This window comes from Melanotaenia boesemani, chromosome 5 (genome assembly GCF_017639745.1).
Source record: "Melanotaenia boesemani isolate fMelBoe1 chromosome 5, fMelBoe1.pri, whole genome shotgun sequence".
Lineage (NCBI taxonomy): Eukaryota > Metazoa > Chordata > Actinopteri > Atheriniformes > Melanotaeniidae > Melanotaenia > Melanotaenia boesemani.
In genome coordinates, this window is record NC_055686.1 from 10137583 (window position 1) to 10160020 (window position 22438).

General features: G+C 42.4%; 3 protein-coding genes across 4 annotated transcripts in view; all 3 read left to right on the forward strand.

Moving 5' to 3' along the window:
• Positions 1-22438, forward strand: part of LOC121639776 — a 565698-nt gene that overhangs the window by 237878 nt on the left and 305382 nt on the right. The gene's annotated exons all lie outside the window — the stretch shown is intronic.
• The window catches only part of LOC121639814, an 882884-nt gene that overhangs the window by 217638 nt on the left and 642808 nt on the right, over positions 1-22438 (forward strand). The window lies entirely within an intron of this gene.
• On the forward strand, positions 14017-17672 carry LOC121639745 (tripartite motif-containing protein 16-like). Its single transcript, XM_041985211.1, has one exon. The coding sequence runs from the start codon at positions 14194-14196 to the stop codon at positions 15841-15843; it is 1650 nt and encodes a 549-aa protein (XP_041841145.1). The 5' UTR covers positions 14017-14193; the 3' UTR covers positions 15844-17672.

Genomic DNA, 22438 nt, shown 5'->3' on the forward strand with positions numbered 1-22438 from the left:
ACATGTGCAGCACTGTGGCAATGGCGTCCTCAGTTGAGCGGTTCTCTCTGTAGGCAAATTGGTGTGGATCCATTGAAGGTGATATTGCAACTTTTATGTGTTTGATAACCAGTCTTTCCAGGCATTTGGCAGGAATGGAGGTAAGTGCCACAGGTCTGTAGTCGTTAAGACATGTGACGTTTGACTGTTTAGGGAGGGGAACAATGGTGGCGGCCTTGAAGCAGGCCGGCACCAGAGCGCAGGACAGGGAGGTGTTGTAGATGGAGGTGAATACATCTGCCAACTCCGCAGCACAGTCCTTAAGTACACGGCCCAGCACTCCATCTGGTCCGGCTGCTTTCCTAATGTTAATGCCTCGGAAGACTTGTCTCACCTTGTGTGTGCTCAGGACTGGAGCAAGATCTGTAGAGGGGAGAGGGGTTCTATTTTTGTATCTTATAAGAAGTGGATTGGAAGATTTTTAAGAATATGTATTTATAAATGTGAGGATTAAAACGTTAAACCTAACACAAAGTTAAAATATGTTCAGCAAAAATGTTTCAGCCTTACCAGTTTATCCATTTTCCTGCTCTTGTAAAGGAGCTCATATTTTGGAAACAACAGGAAGACTTCTTAAAAGTCATCTTAATGGCTTCTCGTGCTTTTATCTTTTCATATTGGCCATTGGATGTGAAAATTCATGTGCTGAATGAAGAGGTTCAATCCCAGGTCCATCCTGCCTCCAGAGTGTTTCTCCTACCAGCCTGAGCTATTTACCACATATGTGGAAGTTTTGCATTGAAGCTTTTCACTCTTTACTTTAGAGGAATTAAGAAGCTTCAAATTCATGGTGTTTTGAAGCATAATTCTTCACCTGCACCTTTAAGATTTGAACAAACAGCTTATTGAACATCAGCCAGGTCTCCATGCCACTGAGCTATCCTCTTTAACACGCTTGCATGTTGTTCAGTTTTTCTAAATCTTTTCATTTGACATCCAAAGGGTTTAAAATTTTTTTTTTAAAAAGTCCATCAGAGGGTCCAATCACAGGTCTACTGCTAATCCAAGACTTCATCCAGCTGAATGAGCCTTTCTGCCAGACACACTGATAAACCCTGAGCTTTTCACTCTTTGTATTTTTTTTGGTGGCCTCAAAAAAACTAACATCAATCTTTCTACAACATTTAGAGGATTTGAACTGCAACCAATATCCTGAGCTGCCCAGTCCCAGGATCCTCAGAGTTTCTGAGCAGGTTTCACTCTTTAATTCAGGAGCTGACTTCAGAGCTTTGATCACATCTTCAGCAACGAAAACCATGTCCTCTTAACAGCTGAGCAGCCCAGACAGACTTCAAATTGAGCCATCCTTTCATGGTTCATGGATAAATAAAATTGTAAATACATAAAACGATATATAGAAGTGTCAACCAATAAATAAAAATATCATTGAAAATTTTACTTTTTTGCTATGCATAATATCAATATTTTAAATTTTCCAAATTCAGTTTTTTTCACTATCCCATAAACATTGTACAGTAAACATTATCACGACTTGCAACTACATTATTTTTTTTTACATTTTATTAATTTCTTTTTAAAGCATTTCATTGGCACATTTGTTCATTGAATGAAATATTGATTAATTTTCAGTATTTATATATTTATTTAATTATAAATTAAACTGCTCTTCATCCATTAGTTTACGGATCACAATGGATCTACAAAATCACAAAACCTTTATTAGCTGATATCTGGAAATGAAAAATCCAGTATTTCACATTATGATTAAATTGTCACGAGCTAAGAGTTACCCTTAAATTAACATACGTGTACACTTCCACATGTGTGTAGTAATCCTATTTGACCCTTTGCACAGGATTTGCAATAATTCCAACAGTCTTTGAAGCAGAGAGCTAGTGTAGTGGTAACTTCACTGCTTTATAGTCCAGGAGTGTCCCCAGTAATCTATCAGAACTGAATTGCTCAGAAACACCTGTAATTCCTAATTGGATGTACCAAACACAGAACTGTCACACTTTTCACTATTGTACTTGCAAACATTTTTAGCAACACATCTATCTGTAGATGATATATACACAGATCAAGAATTGTAAATTGAGCCGCTGACCAACTCAGCTGGTGGGGCTTCTGCCTCCCACTTGGGAGACCTGAGTTAAGCTCTGGGTGAGGCCACTAAATGATATGGCAGGGGGGAGCCAGGACACCAGAACACAAGGGGGAGTTAACTTTCCCCCTTGAAATATGATGTTTTAAAGTAGGTAGAGATATATCAACACAGATGACACCTGTGACATAATAATGATGATGTATGAAGGATAGCATACACCCCAGGTCTGGAATGATGTATATGGATGGCTCAATGATGTATACACATACAGGCCTGGTGTAATGGGTTGACAGTTTTCCTCCTATGTTTGTACCACAGGTGTCATCATACATTGATATATCCCGTTGTATGTGGTTAGGAAATGATGTTGGATCTGGCCAGTCCATCTTCCAATTTTTTTTTTGCTAGTGTACAGCTGTTCCCTGCCTGCTGCTGGCTACACAAAATGTGAGTGTGTCATGTACAAAATTCCAGCTTAATCCAAGACTGTGTCGCAGTGGAGGTGAGCCAATATCAAGGTCTTTTAGTTTTTTTGCATGATCAGCTGATGGAAATGAATTCATTACTTCTGGACAGCTAGATGCAATTTTATGGAGCCTGATGTTAGAAATAGCAAGCATACCTTGTGCATGGCCCCAGATGCAGATGACAGTGATTTGAGCCAATCATCCACACAAAAAGTTCCTGAATGAAGTGCTTGGCTTCTTCTCCAAACTCATCCTCCCCATGTATAGCAAAATAAGAGTGTCTTTTATTTAACAAGCTGAGTGGCTTTATGTGCCTCTTGACAGCAAATTTCTATTTTAGAATGAGATGATTAGGACATGGACTGAAATGAGGATATTTTCCAAGATATTACTTTGATACACTAAATATTTTAGGCTTGTGTGTTGGACCCAGACAAACATCTCCAACTATCACCCAGCCAAGATCCAGCCTTTGAGCATAGGGAGCGTTATTTGGTCCATTACACTGACCTCTCACTTGTGCACCTGTAAGATGTCCCGACCAAGAAGGAGGAGAATCTGTGCGTACAATCCAAGTTCATGGATGAAATGAGCCATGGACCTAAGGTGAGGATGATGTCTAGCAGCCTCAGGCATAGGAATCTCTGACCAATCGTCTGGCATGTAACTTGACTGAGTGTGGGAGGAGGAACACTAATACCCCCATCTAGTGGCTGAGCGATGAAGTCAGTCCCTCTTCACCCTCTTGCACGGTCCACAGAGCCGGTCCTGGATGTAAAGCTGTAACATGTCCATTACTGCCACACTCCTTATAGCAGAATACTATTTTTCTTGAGCTCTATAATCTGTTGATGAGCATCTGAAGCAAATCCCATTCTCCTTGAGGAATGCCTTGAGTTCTTCAAGTGTTTTAGTTCGAAAACCTCTGCATCGATTTAGATGTAGCTTTCTGTGAATCGGACACTGCCTATCAACATCCAACTTAGTGGTTATAAAATCTCCAAACTTTGTATTCTGTATTGATGTAATATCTGTCTTGTGAGCTGAGACTAGGCCTCTAGAATATGTATATTTTCTTATTAGGTTGTCTGATTTTGTTGCTAATACCCCAGAAGATACATTAAGTGTGAAACTATGATCATTACGAGTATGAGCTTCTCAGCAAACAAAGTCAGTGAAGATCAAAAATGGTGGACAATGAACATTATGTTCCCACTTGTACAAACTACCTTGTGTCATCCATTTCTCCTGAAGCCCGTATGGCAATTTCTCCACAATTGGGTTAACACCTCGGGAAGTTTCCAGGAAGTGTCACGTTTCAGCAGACTGGACCCAGTGAAAGTCAGTAAACCAAGGATTGGTGTAAAGATAGTTTATTTGAACAATGTACTGGACTGGAAGGCGGTGTCAGGATCCTTTCAGGTAGCTCGTCTGTGAACGTAGGAGAAGAGGGGTGAGCAGGCAGAATAATCAGTGACAAAACTCAACTGACTGGGGCCACGTACCAGAAGGCATGAAGGAGTCCCACACAGCAGATATTTCTGGATGAGATGACAGGGGCAGCCAGAAGGATTTCCACCGCGACTCTGTTGAGCAGCTGAATTAAAGATGGTTAGAATGGGGCTAGTAGTGGGTTAATATGCTCCAGACTAATCCTTCCGATGGGAGTCCAGAGGGGTCCTTCCAGTAATAAAGGTTACGTCCGTAATCCAAAATCCTAGTCCTAGAGACAATCCAAAAAGGTCAGAGTTCCAGAATAATCCAAACGACAGAACAGAGTTACCAGACTGGGGCAGGCAGAATCAGAAGATCCGGGTCAGAAACGGGTCGGAGATCAATACAGGCAGGCAGGCAGAAGAAGGCAAGGCAAGGCAAGGCAGTTTATTTGTATAGCACATTTCATGTACAGGACAATTCAAAGTGCTTTACATAAAACAAAGACATTACAGATATTTAGAATAGTAAAAGGCATCAACACATAATCAACACATAATCACAATAAAATAATAAATTACATTAAAATGATTAAAAGCAAGATAAGTTAAAAAAAAGTTACCGTGCAGATTTCATGCATAGGCGCATGAGAAAAGAAAAGTTTTTAACCTGGATTTAAAAATGTCTACATTTGGGGAAAGTTTAATCTCCACTGGCAGTTTGTTCCATTTGTTTGCAGCATAACAGCTAAATGCTGCTTCTCCATGTTTAGTCTGGACTCTGGCCTGGACTAGTTGACCAGAGTCTTTGGATCTAAGAGCTCTGCTAGGTTTATATTCTCTGAACATATCACAGATGTATTCTGGGCCTAAACCATTCTGGGATTTGTAAATGATCAGAAGGGTTTTAAAATCTATTCTGTGACTGACTGGAAGCCAGTGTAAAGATTTTAAAACTGGTGTGATGTGTTCAGATCTCTTAGTCCTGGTTAAAACTCTAGCAGCAGCGTTCTGGATGAGCTGCAGATGTTTAATGCTCTTTTTAGGAAGTCCTGTTAAAAGACCATTACAGTAATCCAGTCTACTGGAGATGAATGCATGGATGAGTTTCTCTTGGTCATTCTGGGAGACTAAACTTTTAATTCTGTTGATGTTTCTGAGCTGGTAAAAAGCTGTCTTAGTGACAGCTTTGATATGGCTGCTGAAAGTCAGATCTGAGTCTATCAACACTCCCAGGTTACGAACTTGGTTGGTAATTTTAAGAGCCCGAGTCTCCAGGTGTTTGCCAATGCTGACCCTCTTCTCTTTGCTACCAAACAGAATAATCTCAGTTTTGTCTTCATTTAATTGTAGGAAATTCTCCCTCATCCAGGTGTTTATTTGCTCCAGACACTGACACATTAAGTCTATTGGACTGCAGTCATCTGGTGACAGAGACACATAAAGTTGTGTATCATCTGCATAACTTTGATAACTAATGCTATAGTTTTGTAATATTTTACCCAAAGGGAGCATATACAAGTTGAACAGAAGAGGTCCAAGGACTGACCCCTGGGGGACTCCACAAGTCATGGCCACTCGCTCGGATTCATAGCTGCCGATCGTAACAAAATAACTCCGGCCTTCTAAATAGGACCTGAACCAGTTAAGGACCGCTCCAGAAAGTCCAAGAAGAACAGGGCTGGAAACGTGCAGGGAATAAACCAAGACGATCTGGCAGAGAGAAGTTGTCACACACAGGTATATAAAGAGCATAGCACAGGTGGAGCGCATCAGCAATCAGAGCAGAGCTGGAGGGAGGATGCCTTCAGGGACGGCTGGGAAATCCTGACCCCAGCCAAACACTGTGACAGGAAGGGGGGTCCAGGTAAATAACCCTCAAGTTTAGCTGACTCCAACTCCCTCAAGAGGTCCCCAAGCTGTCTCAGCTTAAGAGGGTCTTTGTTACTGATTCTGGGAAATCTTCAAGTTTCTCCTTGATAACTTCAGGTGACCCGTAGTACTCTTCCATACGTGCCCAAGACATTTTAAGCCCAGCTGCAGGATCATTAACATGAACAGCTCTGATTCGTCTGAAGTACTCCAATGACTGAGGCCAAGCTCTTTGGTGCAGGTGAGTTTTAATCCCTGTATGACGTTCATAAAGGTCAACTTCCACTTCCAATAATTCTTTGGAAGGTCACGAGTTCGCGACAAGCCATGTAAATAGCAAAGTCACTCACACTTGTATGGGTAGGAGCTGACGATTGTGTGGCCTGTTGCACCAAGGAGAAGGGGTAAGAGGTAGAGGTCCCGTCATAGTTGAGAAACGATGTGGCTAGAGCACAGGACGATATTGAGCAGCTGGCTGATTTCCATGATGCATGCCAGAGGAGGTTGCAAAGCCATCTCCACCTGGATGAATAGGGGACACATTAAATTAGAGATTAAGTGCAGTCTGAGTCCCCAGATGTGGTGAAGACTGCTGACTAGAGAGTGTTCTTGAATGGCATTCCACATCGTCATTTGTTCTTTTCTCACCGGAGTCGTGTGGGACCTCTGCAATATCCAATTTCTTGGAGTCTGCTTTAGATTCCAATTCTGCTGCAGCTGATTCCAAAATCTCTCAGGATGAACGAGAGTGTTATTATTGTCATAGACCAGGGCATTTGGTAAGCAACTGCCTGAAACTGAGAAACAAACAGGACAGTCTCCTCCGAAAAGAAAAGGAGTGGGATTTGTGAAAAGCAGAAACACGGGGAAGGAGGCTGATACAGCTGTGGACCCCTGTTTTGCTCCGTTCATCACGGATGGTGTTGTGGCACTATCTGAGAATGTGGTCGATCAGGTAACTGTCAAAGTGTTACGGGATACGGGAGCTTCCCAAACGCTCATCCGAGCAGATGCTCTACCCTTTTCTGACAAATCATATGCAGGGTATAAAGTCATGCTGCGTGGAGTGGAGATGGGTTATGTGCCCCGACCTATGCATTTTGTACACATAAAAACAAATGTAGTTACTGGCGTTTTTCCAATGGCTGTCTGTGATGTGTTGCCCATTGATAACGTCTCAGTTCTCTTAGGGAATGATCTTGCAGGAGGCCGAGTCCTACCCGCTTTGGAGGTGATGCCCCTGTGGCTCAGCCACCCATCTGTGTGGTAACCCGTGCTCAGTCACGCAAAAACACGAATTTGGATGATGATGATGTCGATTTGGCTAATAGTTTTCTTGCTGACTCTTTTACAGATGAAGGGAAACGGAGAGGAGAGACAGGGAAAACGAACACCATTCCTGACGTAAAAGCTCAGGAGGGTAGGCTGCACCCTGCCGCTTCTCCACTACCCCTTTCCCAGTTAGGTCTGTGTGCGGCGCAGAGGAAGGACCCCACAGTGTTTCGAAAAAGCGGTAGGTGCTGAGGAGTTAGCGGCAGTCAACAGTGGATATTTTATTAGCAATGACGTGCCCGGTTGCAATTCCGGGAGAGGACTGGAATGTGGGTGAACAAATTTTGGTCCCAGCGCCGCTCTGACAGCACGTATTACGATTAGCTCATGACGATCATTGGTCCGGGCATATGGGGTGAACAAAACCTACAAGCGTGCGTTGAGACATTTCTTTTGGCCTGGTGTTAAGAGAGATGTAGTACGCTATTTTAAAAGCTGTCATGTGTGTCAGATCACCGGAAAGCCTAATCAGCAAATTCCGTGTGCCCCGTTACACCCAATACCGATAGTTAGTGAACCATTTGAGCGGTTAATCATAAATTGTGTAGGTCCTTTGCCACGAACTAAAACAGGTAACTGTTTCCTGCTGACGCTGATGTGTGCTACCACCAGATATCCGGAGGCTATACCTTTGCGCCGGATAGCTGCCAAAGCTGTAACCAACGCTTTACTGAAATTCTTTCTACCTTTGGGTTGCCGAGACTAGTGCAGACTGATCAAGGTAGCAACTTTGCCTCGAGGCTGTTTAAACAAGTTTTAACAGACCTGCAGATTAAACACATTACCAGCACAGCTTATCATCCAGAAAGCCAAGGAGCACTGGAAAGGTGGCATCAGACAATTAAATCGATCTTAAGAAAGTACTGTTTAGAGAACACCAGAAACTGGGATGAAGGCATCCCTTTTGTGGTCTTTGCTGCGCGAGAGGCACCCCAAGAGTCACTTGGATACAGTCCAGCAGAACTTATATTTGGTTAATCGCTGCAGGGACCGTTAAAGGTCTTAAAAGAAACCCTCTCGCCCGACACTAACGTATGCCAATACGTGAATTCCTTCCTAGCCAGGCTGAAGAAAGCTCGCAGCTTTGCGTCAGATGCATTGAAAGTCGCTCAAGCAAAGATGAAGCGATATTATGACAGGAAGGCTGTAGTGCGGCACTTTACTGACGGTGACTTGGTTTTAGCCATACTTCCAATCGCAGGAAATGCGTTAGAAGCACGATTTTCGGGGCCGTATAGAGTTAAGAAACATTTGTCAGAAACGAACTATGTAATCGCTATGCCGGAAAGAAGACGCAAAACTAGGTCATGCCGTATAAATATGTTAAAGGCGTATGTATCTCGTGATGTTCCAGTTAATGCGGAACGCACTAGTAAGTTGCCAGATCCGGTCATCCCGGACATACAGCGTGGTGTAATAATAAGAGTCGCTCCTGACGAAAGGCAGTGGTCAGAAACTCTCATTGCGAAACTCACTCCTCGACTATGTAACTCCGAGTTACAACAACTCCCGCGTACCTCAGACTATCTTTCACAGGACCAGAAATCTGAGTTGCTCGCATTAGTTTGAAGGTTTCCTCAGTTATTTCAGGACATTCCGACCCGAACCAGTGTCATCACACATGATATCGATGTAGGGAATAACAGGCCTACCAAACAGCATCCCTACAGGTGTAGTGTACCAAAACGACACTTAATGACTCAGGTAACTGATTATTTGGTTCAAGATGGCTTTGCCCATCAAAGTAAAAGTCCATGGAGTTTGCCTTGCCTAGTCGAGAATAAACCGGATGGATCCCCTCACTTTATTACAGATTATAGAAAAGTAAACGCCCTAACGGTAATAGATGCATATCCGATGCCGAGAGTGGATGACTGTGTAGATGCCATCAGATCGGCTCAGTTTGTGACCTAGCTAGATCTGTTAAAGGGCTATTGGCAAGTCCCTTTGACAGACAGAGCTTCAGAAATTTCCGCGTTTGTAACACCTGACAGATTCCTACAATACACTGTAATGGCGTTTGGAATGTGCAATGCACCGTCAACATTTCAGCGTCTAGTCAACACCCTGTTTTCGGATCTTCCCTACTGTACCGCCTATCTGGATGATGTGGTAGTGTTTTCAGATACCTGGGAAGCACATCTGTCGGCATTAGGAGAAATATTTACGCGGCTAGAGAAAGCAAACTTAAACCTTGCTAAATGTGAGTTCGGTAAAGCAACTGTTTCCTATCTTGGGAGACAAGTTGGACAAGGACAGGTACGTCCTTTTGAGGCAAAAATAGAAGTCATTGATAAGTTCCCATGCCCCGTGGATAGGAAATCACTCCACCGTTTCTTGGGTATGACGGGGTATTACAGGAACTTCTGCAGGAATTTTGCTATGGTTGTCGCACCCTTGACTGCTTTGGTAAGTCCAAAACAAACATTTAAATGGACTGACGAATGCCAACACGCGTTCGCTAGCGCGAGGGCGCTTCTCCGACATGCTCCAGTGCTCGCCACCCGGATCTCACACACCCATTTAAGCTCGAGATAGATGCAAGTGCTGTGGGAGCGGGAGCTGTTCTTCTGCAATCCGACCACAATGGAATTGATCACCCCGTTCTCGTGGAAGTTCAACCGGGCCCAAATGCATTATTCCACCATCGAGAAGGAACTGCTGTCACTGTTGCTGGCTCTGCAGCATTTTGCTGTATATGTGGGTTCTTCGTCCGTGCCGACCATAGTGTAAACGGATCACAACCCGTTAACATTCTTGTCCCTTATGTATAATCAAAATCAAAGGCTTATGCGATGGGCTCTCATAGTCCACCACACTGCTTCCTCCTCGGCGACCAACCAATGGGAATACCGGTCCTTAAAAGGGAGGCGGTGACGGTGATCAGGGCAGCTGTGTGGCTCACAGCTCGCCAGTTTGGGACTTGCATTTGTAGTGGCTGGTTGATTTAACCATAGCGGTTTGTAAGAGCATTATTCTTCCCTTAGTTAAGACACCTGAGTGGTTGGTTTAATTGTGATTCTGCGCTCGTTCTCTCTTTGTTTTGTGTATTTTGGTTTAGCAGACATCTTTTGTTGAGTTAACTGTATGTTAGATTTAGTTTAAGTACATAGCTCCGTTTTGAATAGTTGTAGGAGCGATATTTTGGTTTATAGGGAATTTCTTGAGTTAGTGTTTATTGTTTTTTATTGTTTACCTCGAATGAGGACACCCTGAGTTAATTAAGTTTCTTTTCTTGTAATTGATGGCCTTAGATGCCCTGATTTATGTTGAACCCGTTTTTGTTTTGTAAATAAATAATTGTAAATATCTTATATTTTGTCCTATTTGTTTTGTTGACGACCCTATCACCCCTGGTTCTAAAAGGGTGTATGTGTGTTACAAGTTACAGTTCAAAGAAATGGTGGAAAATATGTTTCAAGCTAAAAGAAAGAGGTGTAGGGGGATGACTACAGTTCCCATGATGCATCCTACTGGCACTGCTTGTATGTGTTGGCGAGGGTTCTGCAGATAATAAAGTAAGTGGCTAGCTAAAAGATACTTTGGCTCCCGGAGTCTTCTTCATACAGACACAATGGTTATTGAAGAAGACCAGGGAGATATGTTGGAACTAATCCAAGTAGAGTCTTGTATATCCGAGACAACCAGTCAAAGAAACTCATAGAGAGACTCTCTGCTTTGGAGTGAAGCACAATAGTGAGTGAGACGACTACCATTAAAAAGTCTTAAAGCACTACGATGGACAGTGTTTAAAGAATGAAGACATTATGACCAAACATCTCCATCTTTATCTGGTCTGGTCAAGAGACGTTGCTCCAGAGGTGAACTTGCTGGGAACTCCACTCATAGGAAGATTGAATGTTTTCAGCTGGTTATGACAGCATGATGCAGAAACTCAACCAGCTGAGACCTCAACCTACCACCTCCACCCAATCAACAGATGCTGGTTTGAACAGGCTGAAGTATTGGTTAACTGCAACCAACCACTCCCAGTATGAGATGCCATTAAGATGACTTTGTAAATGGTTTTGTTTGATTGTTCTCAGAATCTTCTGTTGTTTCCAGAACATGAGCTCCTCTACAAGAGCAGGAAAATGGACAAACTGGTGAGGCTGAAACATTCTTGCTGAACATATTTTAACTTTGTGTTAGGTTTAAGTCTTTAATCCTCACATTTATAAATACATATTCTTAAAAATCTTCCAATCCAATTCTTATAAGAACCAAAAATAGAACCATTTTAAAGGTTTGCAGTGAAGGTTTAATATGATGAACCTGGTGATGCGATGGATGGGTTTGGTCTATTTGTATGACGCGCCGTCAATGTGCTAAAAAAGACATTTAGATCTGATGCATATCTCCCTTTATTGATCGTCTTTCACGGTTCACATACTTATCATATTAGACAGGATGCAGCAGTAAATTTATTGAACTTAACAAGTGATCAATAATGTAGCATACTGAAGCTTAACATATACACACATTTAACTGTTAAGTTCAGCGTTCAACAAAAACTACAGCTACCCAGCCCTCCTCTCTCTAGCAAAAACTACTGTGACTGACAGACAACTCCTTCTTAACAGTTCAACCTGTCACTTACCACATCCACGTCAAGTCACGCCACGCTACAACCAAATAAAACAAATCATCCAATTCTCTCTCCCAGTTGTGCCCCTCCTCGGGCCCGGCTGAGACGGGGATCTCTCTCCCAGTTGTGCCCCTCCCCGAGCCCCTCTCCTCCCCCGCCACCCCACATCACACACACTACACATAGGGCACTGTGGGGCGGGTGGAGGCGGTGGGTTTGGCTGGGGGGTCCCCATTGCGGGATCCCCCGGTGGACCCCTGTGACTGCCCGCCCCACTAGATTTTAATCACAACCTAGACATCAATATACATTTAGGGCCTCGGGGGGATGGGCACATGGGCTATGGGTGGGCGGAAAGGAGCCACCGAGGTGGCCCTTCCTCTATCCACTCCCTTTGTGACCTCTCTCCCCCCGATTTTATTTACATGTTAGACACTACCACATTTAACAGTACACTACACATAACACACACTCACACACACTGAGGGAGTCCTGAGGGGGTCCTGCTGCCTGGCAGCAGTGGGACCCATCACCATCTCTTGGCTCCGTCCAGTTTTTAATTGCATTATAAATAGCCCATACTCATGCACACACAACTCAGGCTGGGGGGCGGGGGGGGCCGGGGTCTTCCTACGCCCTCGTGTCCCGGGATGCACTCGGGGCTGCGGGGGGGTGGAGGTTCGGTGCCTGCCTGGAGTCCTGTGTGGGGTGCTGCTGGGTGCCATCTGCCCTGGGGGCTGCCCTCGGTGCCGCATCGGGGGGCTGGTGAGACCCCAGGGAGAATGTATGTGGTTGTGTGTATGTGGAGAGGGTCGGGTCTGGGGCCCACCAGGCCCTAGACTCCGGGGGGCGGGGGGGGGGGTGAATGGGTAAGGGTTGGGGTAAAGTGGGTTTTTTTTTTTTTTTTTTTGGGGGGGGGGGGGACCTGCGGACATGTTCTTGTCCCTGGGGTGCCTAGCCTTGGTGTTGGGTTGGCGTGGCCCACGGTGGTTTTGCCTGGGGCGGTCGGGCCCCGTCGGGTTCCTGGGTGGGGCTTTGCTGGGGGGAAAGGGTGGCCCTTGGGCCTGTGGGGCGCCTGCCCTCCGTGCGGCCCGCGCCGCAGCGCCCGGCGCCCGCTGGGCCTGCTCGCCATCGCCCTGGGCTGCCCGGTGCCCCTGCCCCGTCGCGCCGGGGGTTCCGGTCTGGGGATCCCTCTGCTCTGGACCAGGTGGGCCGCTGCTCTGTCTGCTTTGGCTGTCCCGGGCTTGGTACTCTGTGGATCTGCTTGGCCTTTGGGGCCTTGGGCTCCCCCCGTCCCCCGCTGATGCTTCGGGGTGCGGCGTGATCGCGGCCCCCTTGCGGGTACACATTTCCTCCCTGTTGCATGGCCACACATGCATATTAACACATGCATGCTCACAAACGTGCTCGTCTCTCCATCCGCTTCTCACTAGATGTAGCTGATGTTTGTGTGTTGGTACGTTCATCTGCAGGTACGTTTGATGACTATTGTAATTTTTTATATTATCATCATTCTATCTTTCTTTCGGTATCATGTAGTACTGTGGTAGTTTATGTTGTTGTTTTTTTTTTTGTGATATGTTCTGGGCAGCATAGACAACTGTTATTTCCACATTTTAATCCTGTCCTTTTCTCCCTTTTTTTTTCTCTCTCTCTCTCTTCCTCTATCTCCCTGTCAGGTTCGGCACTGACATGTAAGACTAAAGAAAATAAGATTACAATAAAAATAATAAAAATATCAAGGGCAGCCATGTATATAACATGTTTCCCTTGGTAGAGCAAATCTGTCAAGCAAAATATGGCACACAGATCACCGTTCTGTATGTTAGGATGCTGGACAGGACAGGGTTAAAAAAAAACAAAAAAAAAAACAAATCATCCACCCAGAGATCATTACTCCAAACACGTTATATGGCTCCTACAGAAAGCAAAGTGAAATTCATTTATTTATGTTTGTGCTACTTCAACATGAAATCATTATACTCTATGTTTCTAAACATGTGTGTGTTTATACATACATATATATATATAAATATATAATTGTTTTCCATGTAGTTTACAGATCAAACTGCTACCAGAGCAGGTGGAGGAAACCTGAAATGCAGACTCATACTGCTTCATTTCCTGGAATAAACAATCTCCTCCTTTCTCTCCAGCACAGAGTTCAGCTCTCACAGACTATTTCCTGGTTCCTCCTCTTTCACTGATCTGACAGTTTAGGGATCGGTGTAATCTCTGTGCTGCAACCGGAGAGCTGACAAGTCAAACTTATGAAGATCAGTGTGTGAAGGTGAAAGAAGAGAGACTTGGGTTCGGCTTCTGTGATTGTAAGAAGTGAATCTGATGAAACGCTGGTTTGTGTTGATCTGTAAAACATAGCAGCAAAGAAAGAAGATGGATTCAGAAAAATTCTCTTGTTCCATCTGTCTGGATCTACTGAAGGATCCGGTGACTATTCCCTGTGGACACAACTACTGTATGGACTGTATTAAAACCCACTGGGATGAAGAGGATCAGAGGGGAATCCACAGCTGTCCTCAGTGTAGGAAAACGTTCATTCCGAGGCCTGTCCTGGAGAAAAACATCCTGTTAGCAGAGTTAGTGGAGGAGCTGAAGAAGACTGGACTCCAAGCTGCTCCAGCTGATCACTGCTATGCTGGACCTGAAGATGTGGCCTGTGATGTCTGCACTGGGAGGAAGCTGAAAGCCACCAAGTCCTGTCTGGTCTGTCCAGCCTCTTACTGTGAGAAACATCTCCAACCTCATTATGAAGCTCCACCATTACAGAAACACAAGTTGGTGAACCCCTCCAAGAATCTCCAGCAGCTCATCTGTTCTCGTCATGATGAGGTGATGAAGATTTTCTGTCGTACTGATCAGCAGAGTATCTGTTATCTCTGCTTAATGGATGAACATAAAGGTCATGAAACAGTCTCAGCTGCAGCAGAAAGAGCTGAGAAGCAGAAGGAGCTGGAGGTGAGTCGACAACAAATCCAGCAGAGAATCCAGGACGGAGAGAAAGATGTGAAGCTGCTTCAACAGGAGGTGGAGGCCATCAATGGCTCCGCTGATAAAGCAGTGGAGGACAGTGAGAAGATCTTCACTGTGCTGATCCGTCTCATCCAGAAAAGAAGCTCTGATGTGAAGCAGCAGATCAGATCCCAGCAGGAAACTGAAGTGAGTCGAGTCAAAGAGCTTCAGGAGAAGCTGGAGCAGGAGATCACTGAGCTGAAGAGGAAAGACGGCGAGCTGGAGCAACTCTCACACACAGAGGATCACAACCAGTTTCTACACAACTACCCCTCACTGTCAGCACTCAGTGAGTCTACACACTCATCCAGAATCAATATTCGTCCTCTCAGATACTTTGAGGATGTGACAGCAGCTGTGTCAGAGACCAGAAATAAACTACAGGACATCCTGACAGAGAAATGGACAAACATCTCACTGGCAGTCACTGATGTGCATGTTTTACTGTCTGAACCAGAACCAGAACCAGAGAGCAGAGATGACTTCCTAAAATATTCAACAGAAATCACACTGGATCCAAACACAGCAAACACATATCTGTTATTATCCGAGGGAATCAGAAAAGTAACAGTAATGAATCAACAACAGTCTTATTCTAGTCATCCAGATAGATTCACTTATTACGATCAGGTCCTGAGCAGAGAGAGTCTGACTGGACGTTGTTACTGGGAGGTGGAGTGGAGAGGAAGGTTTGTCCATGTAGCAGTCGCCTACAAGAACATCAGTAGAGATAGGGGTTCATATGAGTGTGGATTTGGACTGAACAACAAGTCTTGGTCATTACAATGTGGAACAAACAGTTACACATTTCAACACAACAAAGTCAAAACTCCAGTCTCAGGTCCTCCTTCCTCCAGATTAGGAGTGTATCTGGACCACAGAGCAGGTATTCTGTCTTTCTACAGCGTCTCTGAAACCATGACTCTCCTCCACAGAGTCCAGACCACATTCACTCAGCCGCTCTATGCTGGACTCTGGTTAGGATCAGAAACCACTGCTGAGTTCATGAAATAGAGAAACTGCTGCAGCTTCAGGCAGGTTGTGTTTAGTCATGATGGATTGTCTTCTGCTTTCTTTAATTTTCTTCAAAGATCCGTAACATCTTAAATATTGTAAAGTTCATTAAATGTCTGAAACTCAAACTTAAAAAACAGAACCAATCTGCATATTAACTTTAACACTAAGAAACGTGTAGAGTTGAACGTTGAAGAAACAAAAACAGACTTTAGTCAAACTTTCAAAAGTGTTTCTAATGAACTTCATGTCAAACTGAAAAGTTTAAAACAAAGAGTTAAAATAAAGAACTGGCCTCTCTGCTCCAGTAGCTTTGGGGTGGACTGAATGTTAAGATAAAATACATCTTCCTTCATTAAAATGAAAAAGAATTACATCAAGTTTATTTAATTAATAGAACTTTACATTTTAACTTTACAATTATGAATATTTGATCCAATAAATGATCCATTGGAGCTGCTTCTCCAGGATTCTTCCTTCTCCTCCAGGACCTCAGCACACCTCTGCAGGTAAAGACAGAGTGATTACCGGTGTTTGTCCACCACCACATATGTTTGAAATAAGTCTCAGTTTTTTTGTAGCATGAAAGTTCTTAATACACAGCTAAATATCTAGGTTTTAAACTTTATTTGAATGGCAGAATACTAACATGATCTGTTATTAGTCTGTCAGCTGTAGTACCATCAGATGAACACTAGATGGCAGCAAAATACAATGTAGCACATAATGAGGTTTCAACACCTGCAATGATCAGTGTCATCGTTTGAATTGGATTTTTTTGGAGAGACTAAAAAAGGCTAATCATTTTTTGTCTCGTATTGTTTGAAACCAGAGAGTTAGATACATCTTTTAAAATCTTAATGGACAATGTTGGTCACAAAAAAGTAAAAAATGAGACCTGAACTAAGTTCAAACAGCCTTTAAGATGGGAGATAAAACTTCTTCAAGAACCATGAAAAAGAAGTCAGTCTGTGTACATTCAAGCTTTTTTTTTTGTTTGTTTTAAACCAAAATCGAAAACACTGAACTGATTTTCCTTTCCTATTTACAGAATTCAGACAAAAACAAGAAAACCAAATTAAAACCTGACCTGTTTTTATATTTTTTTCTGTCCAGTCCTGTTTAAAAACTTATTTTTATTCTCTTGCTTTTAAACCAGTTTTGGCATTTTGGCTGATTATTTCTTCCATGCTTGTGTTTTCATAGTCTTTTATTTCTTTTATATTTTGTTTTATTATTTATGCCTCCAAAATGTTATTTATTTCTATTTTATGACTCTTAGTTGTACAGCACTTTGATCAACATATGTGGTTTTGAAATGTGCTTAGAAATAAAGTTGACTTGATATAACTGCTAAACTTTTGTAAACATTGAAACGATTGTTAGCTACAGACATCAGTTTAAACAGTGCTGGGCGTTTTTCTGAACAGAATATTCTGAGAAGGTGTCTGAAAAAAGTGCAGTCTCTCCATTTTTATCCTTTGTAGCGACAGAGAGGCCCAACAGTCAGAGCCTCTAATGTGGATTTCAGTAACAAAACTATCCAACGTGTATCTAAAGTAACGCTCAACAGTGTTAAGTACATAATCTCATATATTTGTGATATATGTAGTGCATTCAGAAGCAGTCCCACTTTTCTGGAAGATCAAGTGCATCTTTGACATCATGTGGATTCTTTGTGGTAAAAAGCTGCTTTTTATGTTGTATGAGCACCACTTTTATGCATGCAAACAGAGTTGATGAAATATGGACTTTACTGGAACTTCCAGGTAAATGACAGTCAGTGGATGATGTTTAATACATTACAGTGTGTTTAAAAATATAAATGTTGACCAAGATTCAATAAAATTAAGAAAATCCAAATGCTTGATGAATGTCTCAAAATATTATTTTTATTATTATTTTTATATTCACATGTATATAGTTTATTCATTATTAAAAAAAAAAGGGGGGGGGGGGGGGGGGGTGCATTTTCTACTTTCACCACGCGTCCTGGTTTGTTTTTTGTGTCAGAGAGTGAAGAACCTCAAGAATCCAAGTAGACACCTGCAGCGCTGCACGTTCAGCCTTTGGGAACAAAAGAAATAATTGTATATATTTTATTATCTTGAGGCTTCCAATCTCACTAAAATAGAGCGATTTCTTTTCTCTGGTTGATAATAAACTATGGGTGCACGTGATGATCTGGAACTAGTTTTAGTTAAAGCTCTTTATTTCGCTGCCTGCTACAGATTAACAGGTTTGGTTCATTCATTATAAGGTGATTACTACACACATGTGGAAATGTACACATATGTTAATGTAAAGATAACTCTTAGCTCTTGACAATTTAATCATAAAACAAAATACTGGATTTTTCAGTTCCAGATACCAGTGAATAAAGCTTTTGTAATTTTGTAGATCCATTGTGATCCTTAAGCTGTAATGTATGGAGAGCTGTTTAGTTTATAATTAAATAAATATATAATGTGATGTTACATGTTTCATATATGTACAATGTTTTAGCACCACCCGGTGACTGTGTGGAAAGCAGACAGCTCATTAGCTTGGGTCACATGGTTAGTCTTAGGCGAGACCTGCCATTTTGAACCAAGGTCTCGTCTAAGACTAACCATGTGACAGGCCTCGGTATGAACGTTTTCCTGCACTGAGGACAGCTGTGGATTCCCTTCTGATCCTCTTCTTCCCAGTGGGTTTTAATACAGTTCATACAGTAGCTGTGTCCACAGGGAATAGTCACCGGATCTTTCAGTAGATCCAAACAGATGGAACAAGAGATTCTTTCTGAATCCATCTTATTTCTTTGCTGCTATATTTTACAGATCGACACAAACCAGCGTTTCATCAGATTCACTTCTTCTTACAATCACAGAAGACAAACCCAAGTTTCTCTTCTTTGACTTTCACACACTGATCTTCAGTAGTTTGACTTGTCAGCTCTCTGTTTGCAGCACAGAGATTACACCGATCCCTAAACTGTCAGATCTGTGAAAGAGGAGGAACCAGGAAATACTCTGTCAGAGCTGAACTGTATCCTGGAGAGAAAGGAGGAGATTGTTAATTCCAGGAAATGAAACAGTATGAGTCTGTATTTCATGCTTCCTCCATCTGCTCTGGTAGCTCATGGAGAACAAAGCTTGTAAATATCAGTTTGTTTTTGGTTTATGTATGTATATATATATATATATATATATATATATGTATGTTGAGAAACATAGTGTATAATAATTTCATGTTAAAGCAGCACAACTATAAATAAGATTAATTTCACTTTGCTTTCTGTAGGAGCCATAAAACGTGTTTGGAGTAATGATCACTGGGTGGATGATTTGTTTTATTTGGTTGTAAATGTTATCCAAAGCGCTTTACATTTACGTCACATTCACCCATTCTACCATGCAAGGCGTTCAACCATGACCCATCAGGAGCAATTTGGGGTTCGGTGTCTTGCTCAGGGACACCTTGACATGAGCTCTCCGTGCCGGGCTCGAACCGGCAACCCTTGGGCTGTAGGACGACCACTCTACCCACTGAGCCATGCCGCCCCCATGCCGTTGTCATGGTAATGTGCATCGTGGGGTGACGTGGATGTGGTAAGTGACAGGTTGAACTGTTAAGAATGAGTTTCCATTCAGACACAGTGGTTTTTGGTAGAGAGAGGAGGGCTGGGTAGCTGTAGTTTTTGTTGAATGCTGAACTTAACAGTTAAACGTGTGTACATGTTAAGCTTCAGTATGCTACATTACTGATTACTTGTTTAGTTCAATAAGTTTACTGCCGCATCCTGTCTAATACATTAAAAGCATGTGAACCATGAAAGACGATCAATAAAGGGAGAAATGCATCAGATCTAAATGTGTTTTTTAGGACATTGACAGCGCATCATACAAATAGACCCATCCATTGCATCACCAGGTTCATCATATTAAACCTTCACTTCACAAAGTTAAAATATGCTTAGCAAGAATGTTTAAGCCTCACCAGTTTGTTCATTTTTCTGCTCTTGAAGAGGAGCTCATGTTTTGGAAACAACAGGAAGATTCTAAGAACAATAAAACAAAACCACTTTTACAAAGTCATCTTAATGGCATCTCGTACTGGGAGTGTTTGGTTACAGTTAACCAATACTTCAACCTGTTCATACCAGCAGCTACTGATTGGGTGGAGGTGGTAGGTTGAGGTCTCAGCTGGTTGAGTTTCTGCATCATGCTGTCATAACCAGCTGAAAACATTCAATCTTCCCATGAGTTGAGTTCCCAGCAAGTTTACCCCAAGGCCAGACCGTGCAATAATGAGAGAAACTGTAAAAAACCCAAGAACTACATATCAGACTCTCCAGGCCTCAGTTAGCAAGTTAAATGTTAAAGTTCAAGACAGTCCAATTACAAAAAGACTGAACAAGTACGGCTTATTTGGAAGGATTGCAGAGAAAACCTCTTAAAGAAGAACATGGCAGCACAGTTTAGGTTTGTAAAGCTGGATCTGAATAAACCACAAGACCTCTGGAGAAACGTCTCTTGAACAGACCAGATAAAGATGGAGATGTTTGGTCATAATGTCTTCATTCTCTAAACACTGTCCATCGTAGTACTTTAAGACTTATTAATGGTAGTCGTCTCACTCACCATTGTGCTTTACTCCTTAACAACAAATCAAACTACTGATTTAAACTATTATGAAGCCAATAAATACAATGCAGGGTTTTTTTCTTCCTCTTTGTTCCTTTCTGGTTCCACATATCAGCTATACTGCTCAACATGGCCCCCACCGTTTCCAGTGGTACTACAATGTTTGTCCCATCATGGTACGGATTCGCAAGAGCTGTGAAGTTAAGCACGTAAAGGACACAGAAGACGGATAAAATGCTTTGTATCCGTCTTTTGCGTAGAACATAAATGGTCCTTTAGACAGACACAGACAACCAGGTCGCTTCTATGATGAAAAGCAGCAGCACATAGAGGAAACACAATGAAACTAAAGTATTTTTACACATGCGTTGATCAGTATCGATACCAATTTTAGTATCGATATTGATACTTGGACTGATCTGCCCCCCCACCATTTCTGATTCAAAGTTTAGCCATGTTTATATGAGCCTGACCAAACAGCTGTTTCCACGATGTGTGGTCTTTAGGGTTTTGAGTTGCTGCAGCGTGTGACCTCAGTAAGAATTTCATTTTGAAATTTTAATTCTTGTTTCAGGTTTCCAGTTGCTCTAAAAAGCTTTTATATGGGTTTTATGTTGTCCATCTGTTGGAAGGTATTTTTGTTTAGTTGCAATGTTGGCTGCTTTTATTTAGAAATCTTTCCTTCATTTTAAAGGTTTTTTCCTCTTTTTAGATACCAGCCATATCACTGCTGCTGGTTTGTTCTGTTTTTATTGCTTTAGTTTTACTATTTTTCTCTTAAGTTCCCTCAGGAGATGCCCTGTTTTTTATACACCAGTAGAAGTTGAGCTCCAGAGGTTGATTGTAGCTAACTGGGCCTTGGAGAGTGGTGGTTAGGGTTTGACATGGACCCCTCCCGTGTGGTTTGTATTATTTTGGGGGTTTAGCATTTTTCTGTGATTTGCATATTTTATTGTGTTATAATGCCCAGTGCTGCAGTGGCGGTTAGGACCTGACCGCTGTAGTTGTAACTCCATCGCCTGTAGCAGCAATCCTCCTCACTAGCATGAATTTTAGTCTGTTTTATGTATTTTATTTACCCTTTTTTTTTTTTTAACAATTTGAATACGTCCTCTTTTAAACTAATTTGTGTTCTTGGTTACAGCTTACTTTATTAAATTCTCTGAAATACTGTGAATTTTAAATAAATTTGTAATCCTGAGGGAACCCTGTCTCATCGTTTCACCTCATGCCTTCTCCTGGAGTTTTTATTTGAAAGTATTAATATTGAACTTGACACATCCTGCTTGGATAGATATTGAACAAAATGGGAACTTCATTATTACTTCTGTAAATCTAGACTCCTCACATTCAGCAATCCATATTGTACGCACTTACATTTAGAGCCGGTCTTGTGTATATAGTGTTAGTTTTAAAGTTAGTGTGTGTGTGTAGCAGACAACCAACTGCTACACCGAACAAAAACACAACAAAAATTTCCTAAACTAAACTGGCAGTCATCAGGAGTTCGAAAAATAAATAAACAACTAAAATAACATCAACCAATAAATAAATAAAATAAAAAAAACAAACATGTACCACAACAACAACCAGTGTACCAGAAACACACACAAAAAAACTAAACCAAAGTATCTTTTAGTGTATAAACCCACTGGACAACTCTGACTGTGTCAGCATGCAGAGGATGAAGAATGAGGAGTGATCAATGATGAGGAGTGGTGAGTGTGATTGTGCAAATGTATCCATGTCTCTACAGAGGTTAGTGGCAAACTAGGGTGGCCCAGAAACCTGGGCCATCAGCAGTAATCCTGGAGCAAGAACACAAGCAATCCCACCATGAAGACCCACCCAGAGGGTGGCAGGGAGGCCCCAGCCAGTCCCCGCGCTCACAGGGCACCTGCCCCGGTGGGCAAATATCATCCAGAGCAGTCAGAGCGAAGGGCCCAGATTTATTTATTTTTTTATCT

Excerpts from the sequence above, each read along its gene's own strand:
- LOC121639745 (XM_041985211.1), top strand. The coding sequence starts at position 14,194 with ATGGATTCAGAAAAATTCTCTTGTTCCATCTGTCTGGATCTACTGAAG.